The sequence below is a fragment of the Sorex araneus genome, chromosome 4 (genome assembly GCF_027595985.1).
Source record: "Sorex araneus isolate mSorAra2 chromosome 4, mSorAra2.pri, whole genome shotgun sequence".
Classification (NCBI taxonomy): Eukaryota; Metazoa; Chordata; class Mammalia; order Eulipotyphla; family Soricidae; genus Sorex; species Sorex araneus.
The window spans coordinates 189,888,139-189,913,872 of record NC_073305.1 but is presented as its reverse complement, the minus strand read 5'-3'; the positions used below and the strand labels follow the sequence as shown (position 1 = coordinate 189,913,872).

General features: G+C 65.7%; 1 protein-coding gene across 3 annotated transcripts in view; it reads left to right on the top strand.

Annotated features, from left to right (window-relative positions):
• Positions 1-25,734, top strand: part of PDE10A (phosphodiesterase 10A) — a 370,412-nt gene that overhangs the window by 126,045 nt on the left and 218,633 nt on the right. The window contains exon 1 of one of the 3 annotated variants that reach the window (XM_055137219.1): positions 12,862-12,989. The exons of the other annotated variants lie outside the window; for them this stretch is intronic. Coding sequence (XP_054993194.1) covers positions 12,923-12,989 — 67 coding nt within the window. The 5' untranslated portion in view covers positions 12,862-12,922. Of the gene's footprint in view, positions 1-12,861; positions 12,990-25,734 lie in introns of those variants that run through there. 3 annotated transcript variants of the gene reach the window in all.

Sequence of the window (25,734 nt, the reverse complement as noted above, 5' to 3'; positions counted from 1 at the left end):
GGGCGTGCTTGCTCCTCGCGTTTCAGGAGTGCGCAGCCTCTTAGACGACGGCACGTAACTCGAGTTTCAGACCACGTGTCCCGGGAAGAGTAAAAATCAGAACCGACCTTCACATGGCGAACCACGGCAAAACTCACGTCACTCAGGTCAAGGGTTTCGGGGCTGGGAGGTGGTGCAGTGGTTAGGGCGGGTGGATGCTCGGCCCCTGAGCACTTCGAGGGAGTCTCCCCGCCCCCACAAATAACCAGCTGGGTAGTGGAGCACTGATTCTTGCATCCCACCCTCACAGCAAGGTGATGGGGGGAGGTTCCAGTTAACACGTGACCCCTGGAATGTGGCCCCTGGGCTAGTTAGCCCAGCCTGGGCTCGGGTGCCGCAGGGAAGGAAACAGCCGCAACACAGGTGCGTGTCCACGCCCCGGGGGTTTCCGTGGAACCGAGTAGGAGGTGCACTTCCCCGGCCCCGTCGGACGGTGGTCAGCGGGCAGCGCCTTCCTGCTGCAGAGGACGCTGCTTGCTCTCGGGGGCAGGATGGGCTGGAGAGGACGGGCTGCCCCTGCACCTGCCGTGACGGTGACGCCGTCCCGTGAGCACCTTTCAGAGGCTGCGACGGCCATCCTCAGGCCGGCCTCGCCCCGGGACGGCAGCTGCGGAGCAGGCAGGAGGGGCCTCGGGGCAGAGAGGCCCAGGGCCCACGACTGCAGTGGACAGAGCCCGTGTCTGGGGAGTGGCCCCGGGGGTGGCGTGTCGGCAGGGAGGGCAGGAGGCCCGGAGACAGGCGTGCCCGAGGCCTCGCCCGCCCGCTGCAGCCCTGTGCCCCGAACACGTCGAACCCTTCACCCCAGGGTGCGGGGGCAGTAGTCGGCCCCCGGAGGCCATCGTCCACTCAGGGTCTCCAGGCCAGGCCTTGAGGCCTCTCCACCAGAGCAGAGCTGCCCACAGCTGGCGGCCAGGCTCCCGGCCTCGCGCCTGCTGCACGTCTAGGGGACGTTCAGGGTCCGGCCGGGGGTGACCGCTGCCCCTGCCACCGGCGAGGTGCCTCTCAGCTCCCGGCTCGTAGCTGCGAGGCGCCGAGCCAAGGGCTCCTACTCAGGCTGATTCACGGGCCTGACGTCAGCTGCTGCTTATCAATTCCCGGGGCGTCTGCTCCGGGCGCGGCCGTCGACTCAGGAAGCGCCGACCGAGTGCGTCCCCGAAGGCGTCAGAGGCGCAGGCAGAGAGGACCCTGGGAGGGACGCGCCCTGGAGCGGCTGACGTGGGCCCTGCCACGGGGGGCTGGGGGGGCTCGGAGGGCAGGGGGAGGGGCAGGGGCTGCACCCGGGGGCCCCAGGGAGTCTTCTTCCGGGGGGGGGGGCTGCCCGGCCTGCCCTGCCCCCCGCAGCCCTGCCTGTTTGCGGTGCCGAGGGAGCAGCTCCCGGGAAGGAGGCTCCGTGCCTGTCCGCGCGCTGCAGGGGACGGGCCAGCACCCGCCCGGGGCAGCTCCCTGCGGAGGCCGCGCCTGCACCTGCTTCTCCCAACACGCAGCTTCTCGCAGAAAGGCAAAGGTCCGGGGGCCGAGACAGCCCGGCGTGAGGCGCGAGCCCGGCCTGGAGCTGATGCCGGTCCCGATCCCCAGGACGGCAGAGGGACTCCCGCGCCTGCAGGAGGCCCCCAGCTCGGCCAGGAGGTTCCCGGACAGCCCCGCGCCGAACTGGAGGAAAGCAGCTGGCGGAGCCCGTGGAGGGGCTCGCCCCGGCACACATGGGCCCTCAGGGGCCTCCGACTCAGCCTGGGGCCCCCAGTGTCTGCCCCCCCACCCCCGCTCTCTCCCCAGTGGCCCAGAGGTCAGCCGTAGGCCTCGCCCTGCCGGCTGCCTGCGGCGGCTTGCTCAGGAGCATGATGGACAGTTCCCGGGGTGCCCACTGGGCCGTCCTGCCAGCTCTGCGTCCGTTCCCCCCCGACGGACTGGGCAGAGACCCCGTCCCCTCGCCGTATCAATGGGGAGGAAGGCCCAGCTCCGAGCCTGGCAGTGTGCGGGACAGCAGGCCTGGGGGTCGGCCTCCCGCCGTCTGTCCCGGGGCCCCAGGCTGGGGTCCGGGCGGCCTGGCCAGGGCAGTGCCCGGCACCCCCGTCCCCCCACCCAGGCCACACTCGGCGGTGGGTGCTCAGAGCAGACTCTGGGCCCCCTCCTGGTGGGCTCGGGGCCCTGCACAGCCTGGCAAGGCAGGCGCTGCCGGGGGCCTGTCTCCACCCGCGGAAAGAAGCAGGGCTGCCCCCTCCTCAGTGGGTGGCCACGGGAAGGCCCCTCGGGCCGAGGCAGCCCGTGCGATGCGCCTGGGGTGACCCCGGGGCCAGTGCTCCTCATTGCTCCTCTCTGTCCCCAGACCCTGTGGGGACCTGCTCACCGCGTGATCGGGAGTTCGAGGAGGGTCTCTGCCAGGCAGAACGCAGCTCTGGGGCCTCTCCCCAGGGCTCCCGGCAGGTGCCCCCAGGAGGTGGAGGATGGGCGGGTGGGGGCGGACAGGGGAGGGAGGGGAGGGAGGGCGGGAGCAGCGGCTCGGAGCTATTTTGGGACGCCAGAACTTCCCCGCTAGCATCTCGGTCCTTCTGCGAACGTCTGAGCAGGGGAAACTGTAAGTCACTCACCAGCCTTTGTCTCCTTCCCTTCCTCCTGTCACTCTGCGCCGCCGCCTCCCAGGAGCGCCCTGATGGCACTTCTCGGGGGAGGCGTCTCTCCCGGGCGCGAGCGGGGCTGTGCTGCCGAGGCCCCTGGACACTCGGCAAAGTGCTCGGGCGAGGGACGCGCCAGGAGGACTGCGGCCAGCTCGAGAAGATGCGGCTTCCGCGCCCGCCGCCTGTGACGGGTGCTCTGGGGCCGGCCTGGGCCGCGGGGGACAGCGGCTCCGAGCAGGCCCGAGGCCCCCACATCTGGGAGGGGCCGAGCTCCTGCCGGGACCCCTGTTCCCGGGCCCTGAGCCCTGCCCGGAGACCCCCCTGTGTGGTACTCTGAGCCCCACACCCGCCCACTCGGGCCCCGGGCCGGGTGGGGCCGAGACTGCCAGCCTCTCGGAAGCTCCCACGGGCCCCCGGGATGGCCCCTCTGAGCGTGTGAGCGGGGATCTGGCCGCGCAGGCCGGGAGCTGGGCTGGGAGCCGGGCCTGGCCGGGCCCGCCCTCGAACTCTGTTCCAGGCGCCCCAGAGAACATGGCTCTGGGGCTCTGCCATGCTGTGCGGCCCGGCCCCGGGCCTGGGGGTGCCGGTAGCCTGCACTGGGCAGAGGAGACATGTTCTCATGTTCCCATGTTCCGTGTTCTTGTGTTCTCATGTTCCCATGTTACCGTGTTTTCAAGTTCCTGTGTTTCCATGTCCCATGTTCCCATGTTCCTATGTCCCCATGTTCCTGAGTTCCCGTGTCCCTCTGTCCCCATGTCCTTGTGTCCTGTATCATGTTCCTGTGTCCCCATGTTGCTGTGTTTGCATGTCCCCATGTCCCTGTGTCCCTGTGTTCCCATGTTCCCGTGTTCCTGTGTACCCCTCTGGGCCACGGCCTCTCCCTGGCACGTGCCCTGAGACGGGCTGTGCAGCAGCCACCCTGCCAGCAGGGGGAGCTGTGGAGCTGCCCGCCGCGCCCCCCCCCCCCCCCCACCCGTGGACAGGCCTGTCCCAGTGCTGCGCGGGAGCATGCAGGGTGCGGGCCTTACAGCGGGGCACCGCGAAGCTCTTGAAGCCGGCGGGAAGGAATTCCGTGAGGAATCCTGTCCCCTCTCCCAGCGAGACAGTTTTCCTCGCTCGGTCGTGCGTCTGCTCCAGGTCCTAATCGTGCTTCCTCGGGGTCCCCTCGCCCGACACGGCCCCAGAGGCCTCTCCGGGTGCGAGGGCACCCAGCAGCACCCAGTAAGAACCCCGGCATGCGCCCCAGCACCGCACAGCACCCGTCACGACACCCGTTTCCCGCACCAACGGGAGCCTGTGCGCGTCCCACCCTCGGGTCCCCGGGCAGCCGAGCTGCCCCCGCACCCTGCCCTGTGCTCCGCGGCCACGGACGGCCTTGCTGGAGGGCTGCCCGGGGCCGGGGGTCCGCAGCCTGCAGACTCCCAGGAGCACGGCCTCCTGACTGGCCCTTCTGCTCCTCCCGCCAGACACGGAAGCGGTGGCCTCTCGGCTCAGAAAGAACATGGAGGAGGACGTGGGTGTGCGTGAGGCCAGCCCGCGTGAGGCCATTTCCGCAGGACACGGGACATGCGCACGTGTGGGGCCAGCCTGTGTGAAGCTGCTTCCGCAGGAAACGGGACATGGGTGTGTCTGAGGCCAGCCCGTGTGAAACTGGGGCCGGGACCCACACTGCCCCGTCACAGCGGGGGCTCCCGGGGTCACCTCCCCTGCGTGGTGTGTGTGTGTGTGTGTGTGTGTGTGTGTGTAGGCGGGGGGCAGGGCGGGGCCCCCCAGGCTTTGGCCCGCCCGAGGTTCCCTGCTGCCCAGAGGTCATCGTGTCCCCGGCCAAGGGGAGTGGGCGTCGGGCGGTGAGCCTCCCTGTCTCCCCTGCGGGCAGGGGCCTTGCCGGGCTCCTGTCCTGAAGAGAAGACGAGAGGAACAGCCCTGGACACGCAGGCCTCTGCCCCGGCCCGGCCCGGCCCTGCCTGCAGCTCCCCCCTGCCTACCCCGCCCCTCCCCCCAGGCCTCCCCAGAAGCGCCCAGAGGTGCCCGGCCCTGTGCTGGCCCTGTGCTGGCCCCTGCTCCCTCCAGGCCAACTCAGCCCAGAGCACCTTCCCAGCGGCAGCCGATGGGGCGGCTGTTGCTAGGGTAGACTCTCGCCGCGTGTGAGAGAGTGTGCCTGCTAATTTATCACTCAAAGGGATTTTTCTTTCCTTTTTGGTAAAAGCTAATGTATAAAACCTGTTAGTACAAAGAGGGGGTGGGAGGCAGAGGAGAGGGAGCAGGTACGTGTGGGTGGGCAAGGGCTGGGGGGTGGGAGACGCTGCAGCGCTGGGTGCGGGGTGGGGGCGGCACCCTTGGGAGGAGGATCGGGCTCTGCCCGGAGGGGCAGGGAGGGGGCACTTCCCCCTGACTGCACGTTAGGACCCAGCGGGACAGTCCCGGCGTCTGTGTGTGCAGGTGGCGTCTCAGAGAGAGCCCGGCCGCTGCCCTGGGGGGCTAGAAGGGGACCGTGGCCTGCGGGGAGGAAGGCCTGGGGGTGACAGCAGAAGGGCGGCTTTGGGCTGGGGGTCAGGGTGACTCAGACCCAAACTGGGAGGGGTGATCTGGAGGAGCCGTCGGTGGCGTGCAGGGGACTTGGGTCTGGATGGACGGGGTGGGGGCGGGGGTGCCGTGCACCCAGGCCGGGACCCCTTTCCGCAGGGCCGGGCTTCCCTGCTAACCTCATCTGAGGTGGCCCCTGCACTGCCCACCCGGGTGCGGCCCCGCGCTCCAGCCAGGCGTCCCCAGGAAGGAAGCGTGTCCTCTCTCCGGGAGCTCACACTCCCCTTTGGGTGTTGCCACACCAGATCCGTTTCCTGGACACGGCTGTCCCCGGGGCTCGGGGAGCTACCCCGGCCGTGCCAGGACTCCCAAAAGGGCCCCTCCGCCCGGGCACGCGGGCACCCAGGACACGGCGTCCTGAGAGCAGGGGCCGAAACACATGCCGTCCAGAAGCAAAGGCCGTGATTCCCCCCTGGACGAAGGACGGGGCGCGAGGGCGGTTCCGGGGGTCCCAGGCCGGGCTGTTCTGACACCAGGAACCCACGTCTCTCCTCTCGTGTGCTGTAAGGTGGCGTCTCTGCCCGGCGAGTGAGGCGCATGTCTGGCTCCGCTCCGGCGTCTCTGCAGGCTCTCCTCTGCGAGGTGACCCTCCCGCAGTCCGGATGGATCCAGGAGCTCAGAGGAGGTGTGGCACAGGGACACAGCTGGCAGGAGCTCAGCCAGGAGACAGGCACCTGCCCGGCCAGTGTCTGCACCCCGCAGCCTCCCTGTGTGCAGTGAACACTCGAGTGTGCCTTAAGGGAGAGGCGTGGGGTCGGGGGGAGAACAGGGCAGGCACTGGCCTTGCGTCCTGCTGCCGCTGGTTCCACGCCCCTCGCACGAGCAGGGTCCCCCCTGAGGACAGAGCCAGGAGGAGCCCCGCGTGCCCAGGTGTGACTCCCAACCCCCTGCCTCAGGAGAGGAAAGGAGAGGCCCCACCTCACTCCTGTGACCCAAGAAATAAAACAACAGGCGGTCAACATGGTCCCTACCCCTTCCAAGGAGGCCCCCGTGGACGCAGACAGCCGAGGATCATTACAGCGGGTCTGAGGAGCCACAGGAAAGGGAAGATTCTGGAGGTTCTGGTCCCCCGCAAAGCTCCACTCATGGGAAGCTACAGATAGACGCCTCCCGTCCTGCAGGAGAAAGCAAGGCTCCCAGTAACGGAGCCAAGAAAGCAGGAAACGAGCAAGCAAAAAGTTAAAGCAGGAAGAGAAAATCAGTTAAAACTACTGACCCCCCAAATCAGAGAAAGTAACAGTAAACACCTGAGCTTATTCCTTGAAATCAGAAGTGTCGGAAGAGATCTGTGGTGCGTGTGTGCATGTGTGTGTGTATGTGCGTGCATGTGTGTGCACATACTTGTGTGTGCATGTGTGCACATGCGTGTGTGCATGTATATGTGCATGCATGTGTGCAATGCACTTGTGTGCTTGTATGTGCATGTGTGCACATGCGCTTGTGTGTGTGCGCATGTGTGCACATGTACTTTTGTGTGCATGCATGTATATGCATGTTTTCTTGTGTGTGTGTGGCTCCTGCCACCACGGGGACCCTGGGGATCCCCCAGGACCCCTGCAGCGAGCCCCGTGTTTTCCTGCATGTCTCTCTTTAATGACCTAAGGCGCAGGTGGTGGTCTGGAATATTCTCAGACCCCAGGACCTGCGCTCCCACCCCTGCCCGGGCAGTTTCCCCACACACCAGGCCATTGCCTGCAGGTAGCCCCGGAACTAGGAGAGGCCTTCCTGGGAAGCGTTCACAGCCGTCGTGGCAGCCAGCTGTGACTTACCCGCCGTGACAGACCGCCGGATAAAAGCCACGATTCAAGCTGAACTTGGTTTTAGTTGCTTCACCCACTTGGTTTATTTGGGGGCCACACTGGCTGCGCTGCAGGATCACTCTGGTTCTGTGCTCAGGGGTGAGGCCCAGCTTGGCCACGTGCCAGACAGGTGTCACGTCCATGGTGCATCTCTCTGGCCCTTGGCTCCACGTTTAGGGGGTGCTCAGGGCTTGCTCCTCGCTCTGTGCTCCGGGATCACTCCTGGTGGGTCAGGGGGCCCGTCTGTGGTGCTGGGGATGGAAGCCAGGCGGGCTGCACGGAAGCCCAAGCCTGCTGTCCGTGCTCCCGCCAGAGCCAGGGAGTGCCCTGAGGGCTCCAGTGTGACTCCCAAACACCCTGCCCCAAAGGAGGAAGAGAGAGGCCCCACATCCCTATTGTGACCCCAGAAATAAAAACAACAGGCGGCCAACATGACCTGTCCTGTGGGGGGGACAGGGCTCACTCGCGTGCTCACTCATGCAGTGCTCTCTCTGCCTCTGCGTGTGAGCAAGAAGGCGTGCCTGTGTGGGGGCATCGCTGTACTGGTGGGGGGAGGTCTCGGTTCTCTCTCTGGCACGTGAGTGACGGGAAGCAGAATGGAGCCCGCCTGCCCCACCCTCGGGGCCTGGCCACGTGCTCTGCCCAGCGGGCATTTCCCTCCGTGGCTTTATCTTCTTTTCCTTCTGGTATTTGGGTCACACCTGGCTGTGCTTGGACTGGACACACGGACGGGGCGGCTGCGTGCAGGCCCCGTCCTGCCGCCTCTCCACCCTGTGTTCCTCTTGTTCTAGTGAGAAGGAAAGAATGTGCTCCCTGGAGTGAGGAAGCAAGTGATTTCCTTTTCCGTTTTTGTCTTTCAAGAAGAATCGTGGCGGCTCCTGAGTTTCCCGACCGGGAATCCGTGGCCGATGAAATCAGGTGGCGAGAGGAGAGACTTGAGAGCCGGGAGACAGGCGAGGGTAAGGGCAGGGCAGGGAGGCATCGTCTTGCACGCGGCCATCCTGGGTGCAGTACGCGGCACCCGGGAGTGATCTCTGCACACCGCTGGTGCTCAGGCTCCCGAGAGTGTCTCCCGCACAGCAGAGCCAGGCAAGCTCCCCGTGGCGTATTCGGTATGGCAAAACCAGTAACAGGAAGTCCCATCATAGAGATGTTACTGGTGCCCACTCGAGCCAATCGATGAACACCGGGACGACTGTGCTGCAGTGCTACGGTGCTTTTTAAAACCCACTTAGTGCTAGTTTAGGGCCAGGCTGGCCACAGCCTTGATGCTGTGGGTTTGAGGTTCGCTCCTCATCTCACTCAGCTCATTGCCCAGGAGTCCCCCTGCCCGCCACTGTCTCCTGATGCTTCTGCCCACCCATGCAGCCCTGCCCACCCTCGCAGGAACCCAGCTCTGTAATCCAGCTCTGTGTTCCATGCTGGCTCCTCCTGGGTTGCCTTCACTATTCCGCAAGAGTAAGGTCAGGGGGTGTCTGTCCTTCTCCCTCGGTCGTGCTTGACTCCTGAGGCCCCCCCCCAGTCCCGGCAGGACCCCGGGAACTGCAAGACCTCCAGCAGGACCCCTGGAACTGCAAGACCGCTCTCAGTATGGCTACAGGGTATCCTGTCTTCTCTCACTGCATTTTTATTTGGTGTTTAAAACACAGTCTCCAATGAAATAGGCATGTCTGACTTTCCAAAGTTTGATGAAGTGTTTGCCATTGAAGGAGGGTTCATGGTTGCATCCAAATTTGGACCTGGTTTTGAGAAATGAAAGGGGGTGTGAATTCTACAAATTTCAGTGATTCGATACGTTTTTAGCACAATACCTTATAAATTGAGTTCCGGATTTTAAGATCACAGGAGTTCTTTTCTTTTCTTGGCTTTTTTGGGTCACATCAGGCAATGCTCAAGGGTTACCCCTGACTCTGCATTCAGGAATACGGGACGCTGGGGATCAAACCCGGGTTGGCTGCATGCAAGGCAAACGCCCTCCCCGCTGTGCTATCGCCCCAAGATGATAGTCTAAGATGAGAAGAATGCTCACCTGGGTTTCAGGAGAACTCGGGACTGGTCACGACACCTCACCAGCACCCTCATTACCGAAAATTCACAGCTATTTAGTCAGGGTTATTTTCGGGGAGAATTAGATACTTAGCTTTGGTTTAATAAAATTGTCACTTGGGTTTTATTACTTGTCAAGAAATGTATCCTTTCCCCAGAAATATGGATTCTTAAGATTCACTCCAAATGCGAATAATTAAAAGATATGCCATTGTAACATATTTCAATTAAATTTAAACATGATTTTGATGCTTTCTTTTGTCAGAAAAAATAGAACTCGTGTTGTTTTTCAGGTTGTTTTAATAACATAAATCAATCATAAAGTTATAGTTTATTTTATTTCTACTTTAAGTTTATAAACATCATTTAGTTGAAACTGAAAACCTAGATATGTTCGGGGTGGCTGAAGGATCGTTTCTGGTCTGTGCTTAACACTGCTCCATTCACAGCATTGCTCTATAATAATAATAATATATATATATATATTTACTAAAATCAGAGTGGGCTTTTCTTTAGGTTGCACTGTGACACTGTCAGGGCATCGCCCTCACGTTGGTCAAGACCACAGAGCGACAGAGAGAAAATGGGCTCAGGGTGCACTCGGCGCTGGGTGCTGGGTGCTGGTTCTGCTAAGTGGGCGTGGAGCAGCAAGCAACTGCCAGGCTGGCTTGCGACCCCCTGGACATGGAATCAGTTGTCAGTTCTAGTTCACATACACTTGATCTCTTCAGGGTACCGAGACAGACCCATGTGTGCAGGTGAAGGATCCGACCAGGGGCCATGGGAAGGTCTGGGCATGAGCAAACGCAGAGGAGGCATGCATGGAACCAGCGGTGCAGGCACTGGTGAGCTTGGGGTCCTCAGGTGTCTGGCAGCCGACGGCATGGGTGACATGTTCACAACCCCCCTGGCCTGCAGAGTTAGTGTGAGACACTATCCGTGTGCCTGGCCAGCAGAGCTGTGGGTGACCCGCTAACAGCGGAACAGGAAAGTCCATGTGGAAAACCTGTTTCCCCGGAGCTGGTCCCCGTCTCAGAATGATGTATCTTGCTCAGAACCTCACAAAACTGCAAATCATCTACTAGTGGCGTTGGTCCGGGCAGGTGTTGACTTGCCTTTGCCAGCCTCTTGATGTCTGTTCTCTGCAGATGTGCAGCTCTGTCCACCTGCTCGAATGAGGGAGAGTGACCACGGCCAGCGCCTGCCTGCTGAGTGTCCAGCTGCCCAGGTGCTGCGATCTGAGAACATCTGGACCTCACAAGCAATGGCAGCCGGGCACACAGAGCTAGGCGCTGGCACCGGGCACCTGGGTTCCATGCTCTGGGGCACAGACGCTTAGTGCCACTTCCCTTCCCTGCCCTGCAGCTCACAGAGGACAGGAACAGAGAAAACACCTCACACAGGTGTTGCTGTACCTGCGTGGCGGGGGTGGGGGGGAGGTGAGTGAACTAGGCTTTGTCCTCTTCTTTGTGGAAGCAAACCTTTGCCTGGAACGAAAGATGACAGAATGGGAATGGCGTGGAGACAGCAAGGACCCCCAGGGGACTGGAATTCTGCATCCCGCAGAGCATCTCGCCGGCTAGGTAATAGGTCCTCAGTGGCCGCTGCGCGCTCACCTTCCTTCCTCCTGTCATGCTGTTTCGTTTTTAATTTGTCCAGGAACTGCGTCCCTTCTAGTAAGGGAGTGAAGAGAGGAAGGATGGAGAATGGGGAGAAGGTGGATTCCGGATAGGGGTTCCTGGAGATCCCCAAGTTCTCCTTCAGACAGCAAAGACTCAGAGAACAAATGTTTGAACTCCCCCTCCCCTGCATCCTGCATCCCGCCCCTCTCTGAGACCAGCCCGGGACCCAGGGAAGCTCATGTTCAAATCAAACGCAAAGTCCTTTGACATTGCAGAGTCAACTCTGGTAACTCCAAAAGCTCAAGGAAGGGAAACTTAAATCAGGAGGAAAACGTAAACATGGCAAAAGAACGAACTGTGAAAGCTCTGCGGACAGACGCGCCCTCCCCTGCCCTGCACGCAGCTGGGGTGGGGTGCGGGGCGGCAAGCGCTCAGCACACCTGGGGGCAACTGTGCCGATTCCCGCCCTCGCGGGCGCATCCCGGGCTCACCGTGCGCGGCTGGTCCTGGCGCGCCCAGCTTTGCGCACGAGACCGGGAGCCTGGCAGTCTTTCGAGGACTTGGAATCGCCGGGAAGAATAACGAAACCCCAGGGCAAACCCCGTCGCTCAGGAAGGTGGGATTCTCAGGGCCACTTTTCGTTCTGCAGATTTGGGGGCTGACGTTCAGCAGGTGCGACAGTCCGCGCGAATTCTGCGCCGCGTTCGGGTCCACCCGCCCTAAGCGCCGACTGGCCGGCCCGCCCACCTGCGGAGAGGGGAACTGCCCCACCGGCTCAGTCTGATGCAAGTAGCCGCGCCCTTCCCCCCAAGTCCCCAAGTCCGAGCGGCGGGAATACGCACACACTAGGGAAGAATCTGGAGCACTCAAGAAACAAACAAACAAACACACACAGAGCTGGACGGAGAGACGCGATCTCGCAGGGCGAGGCAAGAGCGCCCGCACCCGGAGTCCTGGACCCGGCTGCCACCAGCCAGCGCCTGCCCCGCGCGCTCGCGCCTCGCTCGTCCGCAAAGCTGAGCCTCGGCGAGCGGCCTCCACTCGCGGGACGTGGCCTCGTCCCGTCCGGGGCCTCGACACCCGGCCGGCCTTGGGCCGGCCGCTGCCCCCGGCTCCGAGCCCTGTGGGGGCCCCGCCGCGCGCGGGCGGAGAGGCGGCCGGTCGAGCGTCTGTGCGCTCGGGCGGGCGCGCCGAGTCCCCAACTCCGGGCGCGACTTGGCGGGCGCGCGTCGGGAGGCCTAGTTCATATCCACGGTGCGGGTGGAGGGCGTGTCCGGGAGGGGCACGGGCGACAAGGGGCTCTGGGGGCTGTGAGGCCAGGGTATCACGGAGCTTTTATTTTTTGGGGTTTTGCATCGTCGTTTGCCCAGTGCGGCGCCCTGGCCGGGCAGTCTGTGCACGTGCGCCCCGAGTTGTTTCAGAGCGGGGGTCGGGCGCGGGGCCTGGGAGTGGGCCCAGCTCTCTGCGTCCCAGTTTATGATGGGCGATGGCCGTGCCGCGTCCACTCGCGCTCAGGCCAGGCGCCCGAATCCGCGCGACCTCTCCAGCCGGGAGCCCAGCTGACCTGGGGCTGTTGCCCCCCGCAGGACAGCTGCGGGGCGGGGGACTCCGAGCCCCGCCAGAGGCCCCGGGGGTCGGGGCGGCGGGGGCGGCGGGCGCGGGCGGCGTGGGGGAGCGCCCGCACCGCCCGTGGGCGTCGCCGCCGTCACCGCCGCGTCCCCGGGCCCCGGCACTGCGGCGCTCGGCCCCGCCGCCGCCTCCCCGCCGCGCCGGCCGGCGGCGACCCCGCCGGACCCCGGGAGCCCCCGGCCCGCGACGTGAGGACCCGGCCGGGCCGCGCCCCGCGACGCGCCGCGGGTCGTGCGGGGGCGGAGCGCGGCGCGGCCGGGGCCCCGGGGACCACGGCCAGTCCCGGGCCGCCGCGTCCCCCGCCCCCAGGGCCCCGCGCCCGCCCCCCGCGCCCTCCCCGCGGCGCCTCCCCCGCCCCCCGCGCCCGGCCGCCGCCCCCTCCCGGCGCGGCGCGGCTCCCGGGGAGGGCGGCGCGCGGCTCGGGCGGCGGTGCCGGCGGCGGGGGACGCGGCTGCGCCCGGAGCGGCCCCCCCGGCTCTGGCGGCGGCGGCGGCGCCTCTCGCTCTCGCCGCGCTCCCGGGCTCGCCGCGCCCCGCGCCCCGGCCCCGCCGCCGCCGCCGCCCGGCCGTGCCCGGCGCCGCCCGGCCGCGCCATGGACGATGGACCCTCGACCCACGCGAGCTGCTTCCGCAGGCTGACCGAGTGCTTCCTTAGCCCCAGTGAGTGCGGCCGGGCCGCGGGAGGGACAGCGGGCCCGGGAAGGCGTGTCGCGGGGGCCGGGCGGGCGGCGGGCCGGGCCGGCCGGATGGGGCGCGGCCCGGGGCAGCCGCGCGCGGGGCCGGCGCCGCTGCCCACCGCGTGCGCGCCGCAGCCTTTGTCTGCGCCGCCCGGACCCGCGGCTCCGCGCCGCCGGCCCCGCGCGCGCTTCCCGCTCCCCGGACCCGGGACCCGGCTCCCGGCCGGGGCTGCGCGCCGGCTCCGCGGGCCGCTCCGCGCGCTCGACCTGTTGGCCCCGGAGTGACCGCCGCGCCCCCTTTGCCGGCACCCCTCCGGGGCCCTGCCGCCGGGTCCGCGACCCTCCCGCCGGGGAGGAGGCTCCTGGACCTGGAGCCCCCCGGACGGACGGGGACCCGCCGTGGGCAGTCGCTGCCCTGCCCAGGCTGGGCGCGTCCACTCAGGGAACAGCCCGGTGGCCCGTAGGCGCACGAGCCCCGGAGTCCGCAGCGCTGTGGCGCGCCGGGATGGCCCGCGGGCCGATGGCCGGGACGGGGGAGAGGACCCCTTTCTTCTGCAGGCCCGGGTGGGGGCTGGGGCCACTGGTCTAAGGAAACTACTTGGTTGGGAGTTGGCGGGCGCTCCCCCAGTGCCGCGCTGACGGTCTGGGCTTGGGGGTGTTTAGGGACAAGAGGGCTGCTGCGTGTTAGAGCAGGCTGGCCCTGGAGGTAGCTGTCCCCTCGGCCGTGCTGGGCCGTGCTTGCAGGGGTCCAGGACACTTAATGGCTTTCCCCTGAAGGCGCACCGTGTGACAGAGCTGGACCTTGCAGAGTCTGTTCCCACCAGCCCAGAGAAGCGGTGCGTGTGTTGGGCACCAAGGCAGAGATCGTGGAGTCTGGGGGGCGGTACTGGTGCTTGGTATAAGCCACATGCATTGTTTCTCTTTTGACTGGGCCACACATGGTAGTGCTTGGGGCTTACTCCTGGCTCTGTGCTTGAGTCAGGCCTGGCGGGGCGCAGGAGACCCTGCTGGTCCCTGCGGATGGAACCCAGGCTGGTCAGTGCCCTCTGAACCGTGCGCTCTCTCAGGCCCTCGAGGCCAGCCCGTCTGCTGACCTGCCTCTTGCCCGGGGACCGGGCCATGTCTGCCCTGGCAAGAACCTTCCCACCTGCTGCCTGGGTCCAGCGGGCTCACAGTGGGCGGGTTAGAGGCCTGGGGGTCCGGAGGAGGTCTGACCGTCCCCGCTACCTGGTGTCGGCCTCCTTCTGCGGCTGCCTGCGGAGTTGGCCGAAGTCTGAGACAGGCAGATGCTCCGTTGACTGTGAGAACGAGCCTTTGGGGCAGCCAGTGCTTCAGGGTCCTGAGAAACGTCCCGGTACGCCCAGGTTTTGCTCGTGTTGGGACGAGTTAGTCCTCTCTCCTCTTTCCACCTTGTCTTCCTGCCTCTGGGACGCAGGTTGGCGCCAGGGCTGCCGAGCCCCAGTGCTGCTGCTGCACACCCTGTCTCATTCTATCCTCACAAAACTGGGCCGAGTGTGCCAGGCAGAGGGGCCGGCGGTGTTGCTGCCCTGCCAGGCCCGTCAGAGGCGTCGCTGACCGGCGGAGGGAGACCCCGCAGATGGTGCAGTGTGGCCGCCACCCAGAGTGACGCTTGGAGCCAGCGTCTGCCCTGCTCACCTCCCCGGGCTGGTCCTCTGGCCACTTGGTTCAGCTCTTTAGAGAGCACTGAGCCGAGGGGCCGGGAGATAATAGATGCTTCCCCGCAGCCAACTGCGGCTCACCCTGGTATCCCAGGAGGTCCCCAGCCACTGCCACGCATGATGCTGAGCAGAGACCCAGGAGTGAGCCCTGCGCACAGCGGGGTGTGCCCCCCCCCCATAAAAGACAGACAAGCGGGGAAGTCACTGATCCGGCCGGGAAGCTGGAGCCCTTGGGTGCTGCGAGACTCCTCCCGGCTTGGCTTGGAGAAGTCCCACACATGCTTGTGTGTGTGTATGTGTGTGTGTGTGTGTGTGTGCGCGCGTGTGCAGGGAGCGGTGAGTGGCCTGGCCCGACAGCAGGGCAGAGTCCAGCTCGCCTTGGGTGCCCCTGGCGGGCGGGCAGGGGTGCAGGGGTGCCCAGCTGTTTGGGGCTGAGCTGAGCCAACTGGCTTGGAGAGGGTGAGGGCCCCGGCGTCCTTCCTCCCGTCCTCCGGTCCGACCCTCGGCAGGGCCCTGTGGAGCATGTGCTCAGCTGCGTGGTGCTCCTGTGGACTCGCCTCTGAAGCCGCTAGCCCAGACCCTGAGTGTGGGGTCCCAGGAAATGCGACTGTGTCAAATGCGACTGTTCCCCATCAAACACCGGCTGAAACCGCGGCGTCTCTGGTGAATTCATCTGGGTTGCGTTTCTCAGGGCGGGGGGCGGGGAACAGCATCCTGAGCGGAAAGTTCCAGAAGCAGGGCTGTAGGCGATGGGGACGCTGCCCAGCGGGCGGGTGGGGAACGCAGGCACGGGGTGCAGGGAGGGAGCGACCTGTGGAGGTGCTTCCGATGACAAGTCCGCGTCTGTTTCTTCGAGAGTCGGAAGGGCAAGTGCGTCCCCAGAACCCGGGCCTGAACCCCTTCCCGGCCGCTCTCGCACGCACAGCTGCTCCGGACGCGGCGGGTGCTCCCGGGAACACAGGGGGGTGGTGGCTGTGCGCGGGGCGCACTGTGGGACTCAGAGCGGCTGCAGGCTCAGAGCCAGCCCCGGGGGGGCCTGGCAGCCAGTTTGCAGAAGGGGGCGGGCGCAGGATGACCCCCCAGAGGGCAGCCAGTTGGCACGTGGTTGGCCGGTGTCTGCTCAGGCAGCTCCTGGGGAGGGGGCAGCGACTGTTTCCTCACAGCACCTGGAATGAGGACGCGGGACTTAGAGAGGCCCCGGGCCGGGCGGGACCCTCCCGGCCGGCTGCAGATGCCGTGGAGAGACCGGCTGTGTCTTGTGGCCGCGGAGCCCGAGCCCAGGGCTCCGCCGCCAGCCAGTTCCTCAGTGCTCATTTCGTGAAAGCTCTAATTTCCAAACCCTGCACCGACGAAGACGAACTCTGAGGATTCAGCTGAGAAAAGGTGAAGCCAGGGAAGATGGCGCCTCCCACACACACACGTTGACAGATGAAACTCATAAATTTGCACAGAAAACTTAATCTGCTCTAAATAGTGCGGTGGGTGGGCGTTTGCCTTGCATGCTGCAGGCCTGGGTTCAATCCCCGGCACCCCGTACGCTCCCCTGGACATGGTGATGGCCCTGAGCACCGAGCTGGGAGTAAGCCCCGAGCACTGCTGGGTGTGGCTAAAACCAACCCCCCAAACAAAACGAAAGAGAAAGCTCCCCCCAACCCCCAACTTAATCCCCGTTAGGAAAAGGGAAGCGCTGTCCCCTCGGTCACACCAACAGGAGAACTTTCCTTCAGTGGACGGGCGTGAGGGCAGTCACAGGGCCCGAGACCTCCCCACTCACCAGGGCTGGTCCCGTCTGTGCAAAGGCCCTCCGCGCAGGGAAGGACTTCCCATGACGAAGGATATTTCTCCCTTAAAAGGAAAACTCCCCGCTGTGATCGGGAACACTGTGGCTTCCTTGGAAAGAGTCAGGCTAGCCCTGCCGCGCCCTCCTGGGCCTCTGGGGACCCCGCGCCGAGGGGGGCTCTCCTGCTCGCCGGGTGCCCCCTGCTCCTGCGGGCTGTGTGGGCGCGTAGGTGGGTGGCAGCGGCAGGCAGGTGTGCGGGCAGCCCGCCCGTGCCCGGGGCCGAGAGCGGAGCCTGGGCTGCCCGCCCACCCGCAGCTCCCGGCGAGGCCACGGTCAGGGCGCGTGTGCAGCGGGTGGTGCCCCACCACAGAGGGGCCCGTCAGAGGGCGCCCTGGGAAGCATCAGCACAGAGCTGGCCTGGCTCCCGGCGGGTTGGGGTGGAGGGCGAGAGCACAGCCTGGCTGGAGACCAAGGCGAGGACCTGTGGCATGGTCCCCGGGCCTGCAGCTGACAGGACGGCGGCTGGGGGGAGGGCTGCAGAGCGGGGACGGCGAGGTGGCACCGGCTTCGTGGTGAGCACTTTGTCGGAGCCCCAGAACCCTGCCTGGATGGTAGGAGCAGGGCTGTGGCATGCACACGAGTCAAGCACATGTTCACACGTGCACACATGCATACACACTTGCACACAAGCATGTGCACACACATGCACACACGTGCACACATGCATACACACTTGCACACAAGCATGTGCACACATATGCACACATGTGCACACAACTCCCACATACATATACGTGCATATACCAGCTCACATTCGCACACCAGCACATGCACAATGCACACCCACCCACATGCACGTGCACACAAATTCATGGACACATGTACACACACTTGTACACAAGTATGTGCACACATACACTTTCATACATGCACACAAGCTCACATTCACACTTGCATAAAACACATGCACACTTGTACCCTCACATACACACATGCTCATGCTCACATCACACTTGTACACAAGCTCATACACATGTGCACACATTGAAGTACACATGCATGCACATATATGCACATTGCCTCTTGCATACATGCGTGCACATCTGTGCACACTGTCACACACATACTTCACACTTGCACACAGCACGTGGACACATGCACCCTCACACATACACGCACACTTGCATGCCCGCGTGCATGTCTGCGTGCACACTAGCACACCATGTGCTGGGCAGTGAGTCACAGCTCCTGGGGACGGTGAAGGCCACCCTAGCGTGGCTGGAGGGCTGCGGGGGCCAGCGCAGTGGCAGGAAGGAGGCCAGAGGCCAGGGCCCGGCCAGTGGGGGGGGGGCGGGGGTGCTGCGATTCATCCCACCCAGGGGAGAAGGAGCGAGAGGGTGTTCAGGGCTGGCCCGGGGCTGGCATCTCCCTCTGAGCGCAGGGCCGGGCCGGGGCAGAGCCCCTGTAGGTGGCTGTGGCAGGAGGAGGCAGCAGGGAGGCGGGGGCTGGGGTGGAGGTGATGGGAGGAGGTGATGGGAGGAGGTGATGGGAGGAGGTGGAGGCAAGCAGGGAGGAGGTGACGGGGAGGTGGAGGGGTGGGGGTGAGGAGGGGTGAGGTAGAGGTGACTGGGGGAGTGACAGAGGAGGGGACTGCAGTGGGGGAGTGACAGTGGAGGAGGGGACTGGGAGGGCGAGTGGGATGGGGTCAGGGGATGGCAGGAGGCGAGGGGACACACACACACACTCGCTCACGGGGGGGGGGTGACGGGGGGGTAAGTGTCTGGGGGAGGTGACGGTGGGAGATGACAGTGGGAGGTGAGGGGGTGAGGAGGTGAGGGGAGGCTGCTGCAGGGAGGAGGGAACAAGGTGTAGGAGGCCACAGCTGCCGGGGAGGGGTCAGGGCTGGGTCCGGGAGGGGGCAGGGCTGGGTCTGGGAGGGGTCAGGGCTGGGTCCAGGAGGGGGTCAGGGCTGGGTCCAGGAGGGGGCAGGGCTGGGTCCAGGAGGGTCAGGGCTGGGTCCAGGAGGGGGCAGGGCTAGGTCCAGGAGGGGGCAGGACTCAGTGTGAGCACTCTGGGCTGAGGTGTCGGGGAGGGAGGGGGGTCGGGGTGAGGGGCCCCTGCTCTGGCTGTGTGAGGTTGGGCGTGCAGGAGGGGCAGCAGTCAGAGAGAGCAGCTGTGGGGTCCGGGGGTCCCAGGGAAGTGGAGGGGCTCCCGGTGGGACCCGCGCGGCCAGGCCCACTGAAGACCTGGCATGGTCAGATGGGGCTGGAGCAGGCCCGGGGCCGTGGCTGGTCCAGGGAGGGGGGGGAGGCGGGTGGTGGGTCTGAGCTTCTAGACAGAAAACTGCTGCTCCGGGCGGTCCCGGGTGGTCCTGGGCCGTTCTGTGGTGTTCCGGAGTGTTCCGGGCTGTCTCAGGTGGTCTCAGGCTGTCCCAGGGTGTCCCAGGGTGTCCCAGGCTGTCCCGGGCTGTCTCAGGGTGCCCCGGGCTGTCCCAGTGTTTCGGGGTGTCCGAGCGGTCTTGGCGGTGTTAAGGAAGGGGCCCCTGGGCCCGCGGCAGGATGGTCCGGGTGGTGTGGGGAGGGGCGGGAGCAGGGGCAGCGGGGCGCAGGCAGTGGGTGCCTTGGCCATGCCTCCCTGCACCCACGTCTGACCAGGGCCCAGGGTCAGCCCCGCGGGCCTGTGAGGGGCAGCTGGGGGAGGGGGAGAGGGGCTGGAGCCTTCCTGTTCGGGGGCTGGAATCCCTGGGGGTGCGGCCAGCTGCGAGCTCCACCTCACGGAGGGGCCCTGGTCTTCCTCGAGGCCCCTCCCGGGCTCCCAGGATCCCCTGCTGCCTCCTCCCAGCCTGAAACGTGGGCCTGGGCACATGGCGATCAGGCTGGTCTGGCCAGCCACGGGTCCTTGGAAGGGTCCGTGCTCCCTATGTGCAACCCTCGTGGCTGCCCTCAGCCCAGTGCTCCCAGAGGCAAGAAGCATGTGGGTATTTTCTGGGGACGGGTGCTCCCTAGCAGTGCTCAGGCCTCAGGGACCACTCTGGGTGATCTGCGTCTGGTGGGGCTGGAGTTCTGGGGACCACGTTTTTGGGGCACACCTGCTCGTGTTCTGCGGCCACATGGTCCCGTGATGTGGATTCGGGGCCTTATGCAGGCATGTCTGTGGTCCCTGACCACTGGGCTTCCTCCCTGGCCCCCTCCCTGGCCCCTGACCACTGGGCTTCCTCCCTGGCCCCCCTCCCTGGCCCTGACCACTGGCCCCCCTCCCTGGCCCTGACCCCTCTTTCTGACCTGACTGAGCCCCGTGGAGCCCGAGCCTGGGGGTGAGGGGTGCAGTGGTCAGTGTGGACCCGAGGGCCTCGAGGGAGCTGCAGGTGGGGCGGAAGCCTCTGCTCTCACATGGGCGGGCGTGTGGCCCGCTTGGGGCAGGGCTGCGGGGCACCTGCTGAACGCACCCCGAGGGGGAGTTGTCTGGACTTGCCTGAGGCAGAGCCCCACTGGGGAGCAGCCGCGAGCCCAGAGGCCCTTCTGCAGGGCCAAGTGTGGGCAGCAAGGGCCGGCTCAGCCCGTCTCTGGGGCCCGGACTGTAAGAAGCAGAGAAAGGGAGAGAGAGAGTGTGTGTGTGCGTGTGTATGTGTGTGTGTATGTGTATGTGTGTGCATGTGTCTGTGCATATGTGTGCATGTGTGTATTTGTACATGCACATGTATGTGCAAATCTTTGCGTGCATGTTGTGTGTGCGTGTGCATGCATACGCGTATGTGTTCATGTGTGTGAGTGCATGTTGTGTGAGTGTGCATGCACATGTGTGAGTGCATGTGTGCATGTGTGCGTGTGTGAGTGCATTTATGTGTGCATGTTGTGTACATGCGTGTGTGCGTGCGCCTGTGTGTACACGTGCCTGTGTGCATGTGCACTGTTCATGCGTGTGTGTGCGTGCGTGCATATGTGTGTGTGCGTGCATGCGTGTGTGTGTGCATGTGTGTGTGCGTGAGCTGCCATGACACTGACGTCTTCAGTGACACCCGTTGAGGCAGGCTGTGGGCAGCTTCCCGGGGAGCTGAGCGCCCTTCTGTAAGAGGTCTCTGCTGCTTCCAAACCACTGCGCCCATTTTTGGTGTGGATTTTCGTCAGCACAGAAGCTTAGTTAGAGAAAACGAATTGTGTATGTTGGGTGCAGGAGCCTTGTGGGGACAGTGCCCTTGGCCTGCTGATTGTCCCCCTGGAAGCCGTGAAGCAGGTGACCACCAGGGTGTGGCTCCAGGCAGGGCCCCTGCGGCCTCGGGCCCATCCCTCAGACCTGCTGGCTGCCCCGTCCAGCTGCAGGCCGGGCGGACAGAAGCAGCGGCCGGTGGCCTGTGGAGGCACAGACAGGCCAGTGCAAGGGGCCGGGGGTCTGATGGGGCCTGGTGGCCACAGGGCCACCGTGGGTTGGGGCAGTGGCATCGTGGGCGGGAGGGTGAGGCAGACCTGCAGACAGACGGACAGACAGACAGACAGACAGACGGACAGACAGACAGGCATGCCGGCGAGCTGACCTCCCCGCCCAGGACTGGTCTCCGAGTGTGGGCGCCCTGCGGGGAGAGTGAGTGCGGGCGAGGAAGGACAGTTCCAGAAGGAGAGACGCGAGCGGCTGATGGACGCCATGGCCACGGGCCGGCTCCTGTGCTGGGGGGTTGCCCGCACCCCTCGGCAGCACCGCGCTCCCGGGGGAGGGGCAGAGGGGAGCTGGGGCGACGCCAGAATGCCGGGACCTCGCACCCAGGCCGGGGTGGGGGGTGGAGCTGCGTGTGGGAATCTGTGGCCTCCTTGGAGGGCGCCAGCTGCTCGTCAGGGGCCCATCACGGGGGAGCGTGTCCCTCAGACCCAGCACCGGGCCCTGCAGGGAGCCTCGCCTGCGGCCAGTCAGCCCGCGGCCAGGAGCTGGCCTGGGTGCTGGCCTGGGTGCTGCCTGGGTGCTGGCCTGGGTGCTGGCCTGGGTGCTGCCTGGGTGCTGGCCTGGGTGCTGGCCTGGGTGCTGGCCTGGGTGTTGGCCTGGGTGCTGCCTGGGTGCTGGCCTGGGTGCTGGGCTCGGGGCGGCCGTGCAGCGCCTGGCGAGTTCTGTCTGTCTCTGTGCGAGGGTTCGAGCACGCCAGGCCTGTCCCGGGCACGTCACGCCCCAGTGCCCCCTCCCGGGTGCCAGCCACAGCCGCCGCCTGCTCCGCTGTCTGTGCTCGGGAGCAAGTTTTGTTTTCCAGCCCCGAAAGTTTGCTGGCTTGCTCTCCGCCCTCCTCTCCCTCCCACGCACCCGCCCTCACGCGGTCCCGGAATGTCAAACCTGAATATTAAAGAGAGCCGCACATGCACCAATACCCTGCACTCACCATCAGTGCTCCCGACGTGACGTCCGGGTTCCGCAATGAGCCCCGGACAGGCCCTCAGGTCCCCGCCCACTCCAGCGGGGAGTCACTGTGTTTGGTGCGAGGAGGAGGCCTGGCGGGGGAGTCACTGTATTAGGTGCGAGGAGGAGGCCTGGTGGGGGAGTCACTGCGTTAGGCGGGAGGAGGAAGCCTGGCGGGGGAGTCACTGCGTTTGGTGCGAGGAGGAGGCCTGGCCCCGCCCTGGAAACGCCCGGTGAGCGGAGACGCACCTGCAGGGCCTGGCGGAGCGCATGTCGGGGCCCGAGTGTGGATCCTGCGTTAGGCCGAGCCCGGCGGCCGGGGGGCCTCTCTCTCCCCGCGCACAGTGCCCAGGCCCCCGTGTGATGCGTGGACGGGGGGGGGGGGGGCCCAGGCAGGGGCTTCTCCGCAGACCCGAGTGGGCCCGGCCCGGCCCTGCCGAGTCCCGCCGACTTCCCTGTGTCCCACGTCTGACGCTGACATTTCCTTTGTCTTATCACTTAATATTGTTTCCTCCGAGTCCAGCCCTGGGTTTTATTTTAGCTGCGGCTTCCTTCCTCCTTACTGGACGTGGTGGAAGCCCCTTCCTGGCCCTCAGGCCGCCCTCTGCTCGCCCGCTTTGCGTGGCCGCCGCTCCTGCCCGTGGCCCTGGCGTGGCCTGGCCGGAGCCCGTGCTGCAGACGGACACCTGGGGGGGCCCGGGCTCCTGGCGGGCCTTGGCGCGTCCCTGGGTGCAGCCTCCCTGGTGGCCCCGCGCCCTGGGCTGCTGCCACTCCCGTTCCCGAGTCTCCGCTTCCCGTCCTGCCGTCCTGTCCCTGGCTCCAGGGACCCGGGCGCCCGTGAGCGCTCCTCCCCACACGCTGAATTTTCTTTCCTTTTGCTCTAGTGCTGGAACATTCCGCACTCGCCCTGGGAGTGGGTCTCAGGCACCCGGTGGCTGTGGCTGCGGTCACTGAGGCTTGAAGGGTCGGTGGGGGCCCCTGGACGTGACAGGGACCTTGTGAGCTGGCGGGGGGGGGAGGGGCGTGCGCATGTGTGTGGACATGGTTACATGTGTGTGTATGTGCACATACATGTGTCTCTGTCTTCGTTGCAGGCGTGCACGTGTGGGTCTGTGTGCACAGAGGTGTGATGTGTCCACGTGTGTTGCATTGATGGCTCCTCTGCTCCCCTGCGGGCTGCTGTGCCGTGCTGGCGTGTGCCTGTGCTGGGACCGTCCCAGGGCGCCTGCCCTGCGGCAGAGTGGACAGGTGACCGGCTGCTGGCCCAGAGTGCCCCTGGCCGGACTGAGCCGGGGCGTGGAGGCGGGGGGGGGGGTGCCCACACGGTGCACCCCCGTGGCTGGGAGTGCGGGGAGCAGGTGGAGCGGGCGGGGGGGAGGTGGGAGCTGGGCTCGTGCCCACTTGGCCGGGGATGGTGTTTCTCTGTGGAACGGGAAGTGCGGCTTCTGGAAACGCCGCTGGCAGGAAAGGGCTGGGGTCGGCGCAGCCTCTTGGCAAGGAATGAAAGGAAATGCGGAGGCAGGAGGGGAGGGGCTGGGGGGGCGGTCAGGGGGGCTCCCGCCCGGCCCTGCTTCTGAGGGACGTCAGTGACGGCCGTTTCTCCCATCTGGGGGCAGCTCCGGGCGGCCCGGGCAGGCAGGCCGGGGCGAGGTCTCTGCGGGTCCAGAGACGGGGGGCTGCACTTGGCCTTGCGTCTGTGTTCGGGCCGCACGCCTCGGTGCACGAGGCTGGCTCCCGCCCCGGCTCTGCCCTGGCACAGCCCCCTGCTCTGGGTGGGGTTGGTGGGTGCATGGGTGGTGCCCGGGATCGAGCCCAGGCCGCCGCGTGAAGGCAGACAACCTGCCCGAGTACTTACTCTCTCTGCTCCCTCCTTCGACTTCTCTCGCCTTGGCTTGAGGACGGGCAGGTGCCGCGGGCCCCTGAGGTGAGCGCTGAGCCCGCCGGGCGGCCCCTGAGCTGCCTCTCCTCCCTCGAGAAACAAGCAAACAACCGTCCGCAATCTGGACGGCGTGTGGCCAGCGCGAGTCATGCGCCTCGAGCACGAAACTGCGCAGAGACCCGGCAGCTTCTCCCTCATCTCGGCCTGTCCGCTCAGGGCCGCGGTGGGTCGGCCGCTGGACGGGGACGGCCACTCGGGCCGGGCGGGCTCAGCCCCGGGACTGGGCACCGCAGGCGAGCCCGAGCCGGGGAGGGAGGAAGCGCCCGCCGGTCTGGGCCTGCCCAGGCAGGGCACACGTGCTCACCCACCGCCGTCCCTCCCGCCTGAGCCCGTGGCCCCGCCGTGCCCTTCCCTCTGCCTGCGCCCGCGGCAGGAAGGACAGCGGCGCCGGGCGCGGTGGCCGTCCAGACGGGGGAAGCCCTGTGCTGGCTTCCTGCTGCCTCGGCAGGCAGAGCTGTCGGGAGCACTCATCTGGTGAGCAAGCGCTCGGGAGCACTCACCTCAGGTCAGCAGGGGACTCGGGAGCACTCTCTCAGGTCAGGGGGCTGGGGAACACTCTCCTCTCAGGTCAGGGACTCGGGAGCACTCTCCTCCCAAGTCAGCAAGGGACTTGGGAGCACTCACCTCTCAGGTCAGGAGCCTTGGGAGCACTCACCTCTCAGGTCAGGGGAGTTAGGAGCACTCTCCTCTCAAGTGAGGGAACTTGGGAGCACTCTCAGGTCAGGGGACACTGGAGCAATCTATTCTTAGTAAGGGACTTGGAAGCACTCTCCTGTCAGGTCATGGGCCTCGGGAGCACTCTCCTCTCAGGGGCCTCGGGAGTACTCTCCTCTCAGGTCATTGGGCCTCAGGAGCACTTTCCTCTCAGGGGCCTCAGGAGCACTCTCCTCTCAGGCCAGGGGCCTCGGGAGCACTCTCCTCTCAGGGGCCTCAGGAGTACTCTCCTCTCAGGGGCCTCAGGAGCACTCTCCTCTCAGGTCATTGGGCCTCGGGAGCACTCTCCTCTCAGGGGCCTCAGGAGCACTCTCCTCTCAGGTCATTGGGCCTCGGGAGCACTCTCCTCTCAGGCCAGCGGCCTCGGGAGCACTCAACTCTCAGGTCATGGGCCTCGGGAGCACTCTCCTGTCAGGTCAGGGGACTCGGGAGCACTCTCCTCTCAGGGGCCTCGGGAGTACTCTCCTCTCAGGTCATTGGGCCTCAGGAGCACTCTCCTCTCAGGGGCCTCAGGAGCACTCTCCTCTCAGGCCAGGGGCCTCGGGAGCACTCTCCTCTCAGGGGCCTCAGGAGCACTCTCCTCTCAGGTCATTGGGCCTCGGGAGCACTCTCCTCTCAGGGGCCTCAGGAGCACTCTCCTCTCAGGTCATTGGGCCTCGGGAGCACTCTCCTCTCAGGCCAGCGGCCTCGGGAGCACTCAACTCTCAGGTCATGGGCCTCGGGAGCACTCTCCTGTCAGGTCAGGGGACTCGGGAGCACTCTCCTCTCAGGGGCCTCGGGAGTACTCTCCTCTCAGGTCATTGGGCCTCAGGAGCACTCTCCTCTCAGGGGCCTCAGGAGCACTCTCCTCTCAGGCCAGGGGCCTCGGGAGCACTCTCCTCTCAAGGGCCTCAGGAGCACTCTCCTCTCAGGTCATTGGGCCTCAGGAGCACTCTCCTCTCAGGGGCCTCAGGAGCACTCTCCTCTCAGGTCATTGGGCCTCGGGAGCACTCTCCTCTCAGGCCAGGGGCCTCGGGAGCACTCACCTCTCAGGTCAGGGGCCTCGGGAGCACTCTCTCTCAGGCAGGGGCCTCGGGAGCACTCAACTCTCAGGTCATGGGCCTCGGGAGCACTCTCCTCTCAGGTTAGGGGCCTCGGGAGCACTCTCTCTCAGGCAGGGGCCTCGGGAGCACTCAACTCTCAGGTCATGGGCCTCGGGAGCACTCTCCTGTAAGGTCAGGGGACTCGGGAGCACTCTCCAAGCAGC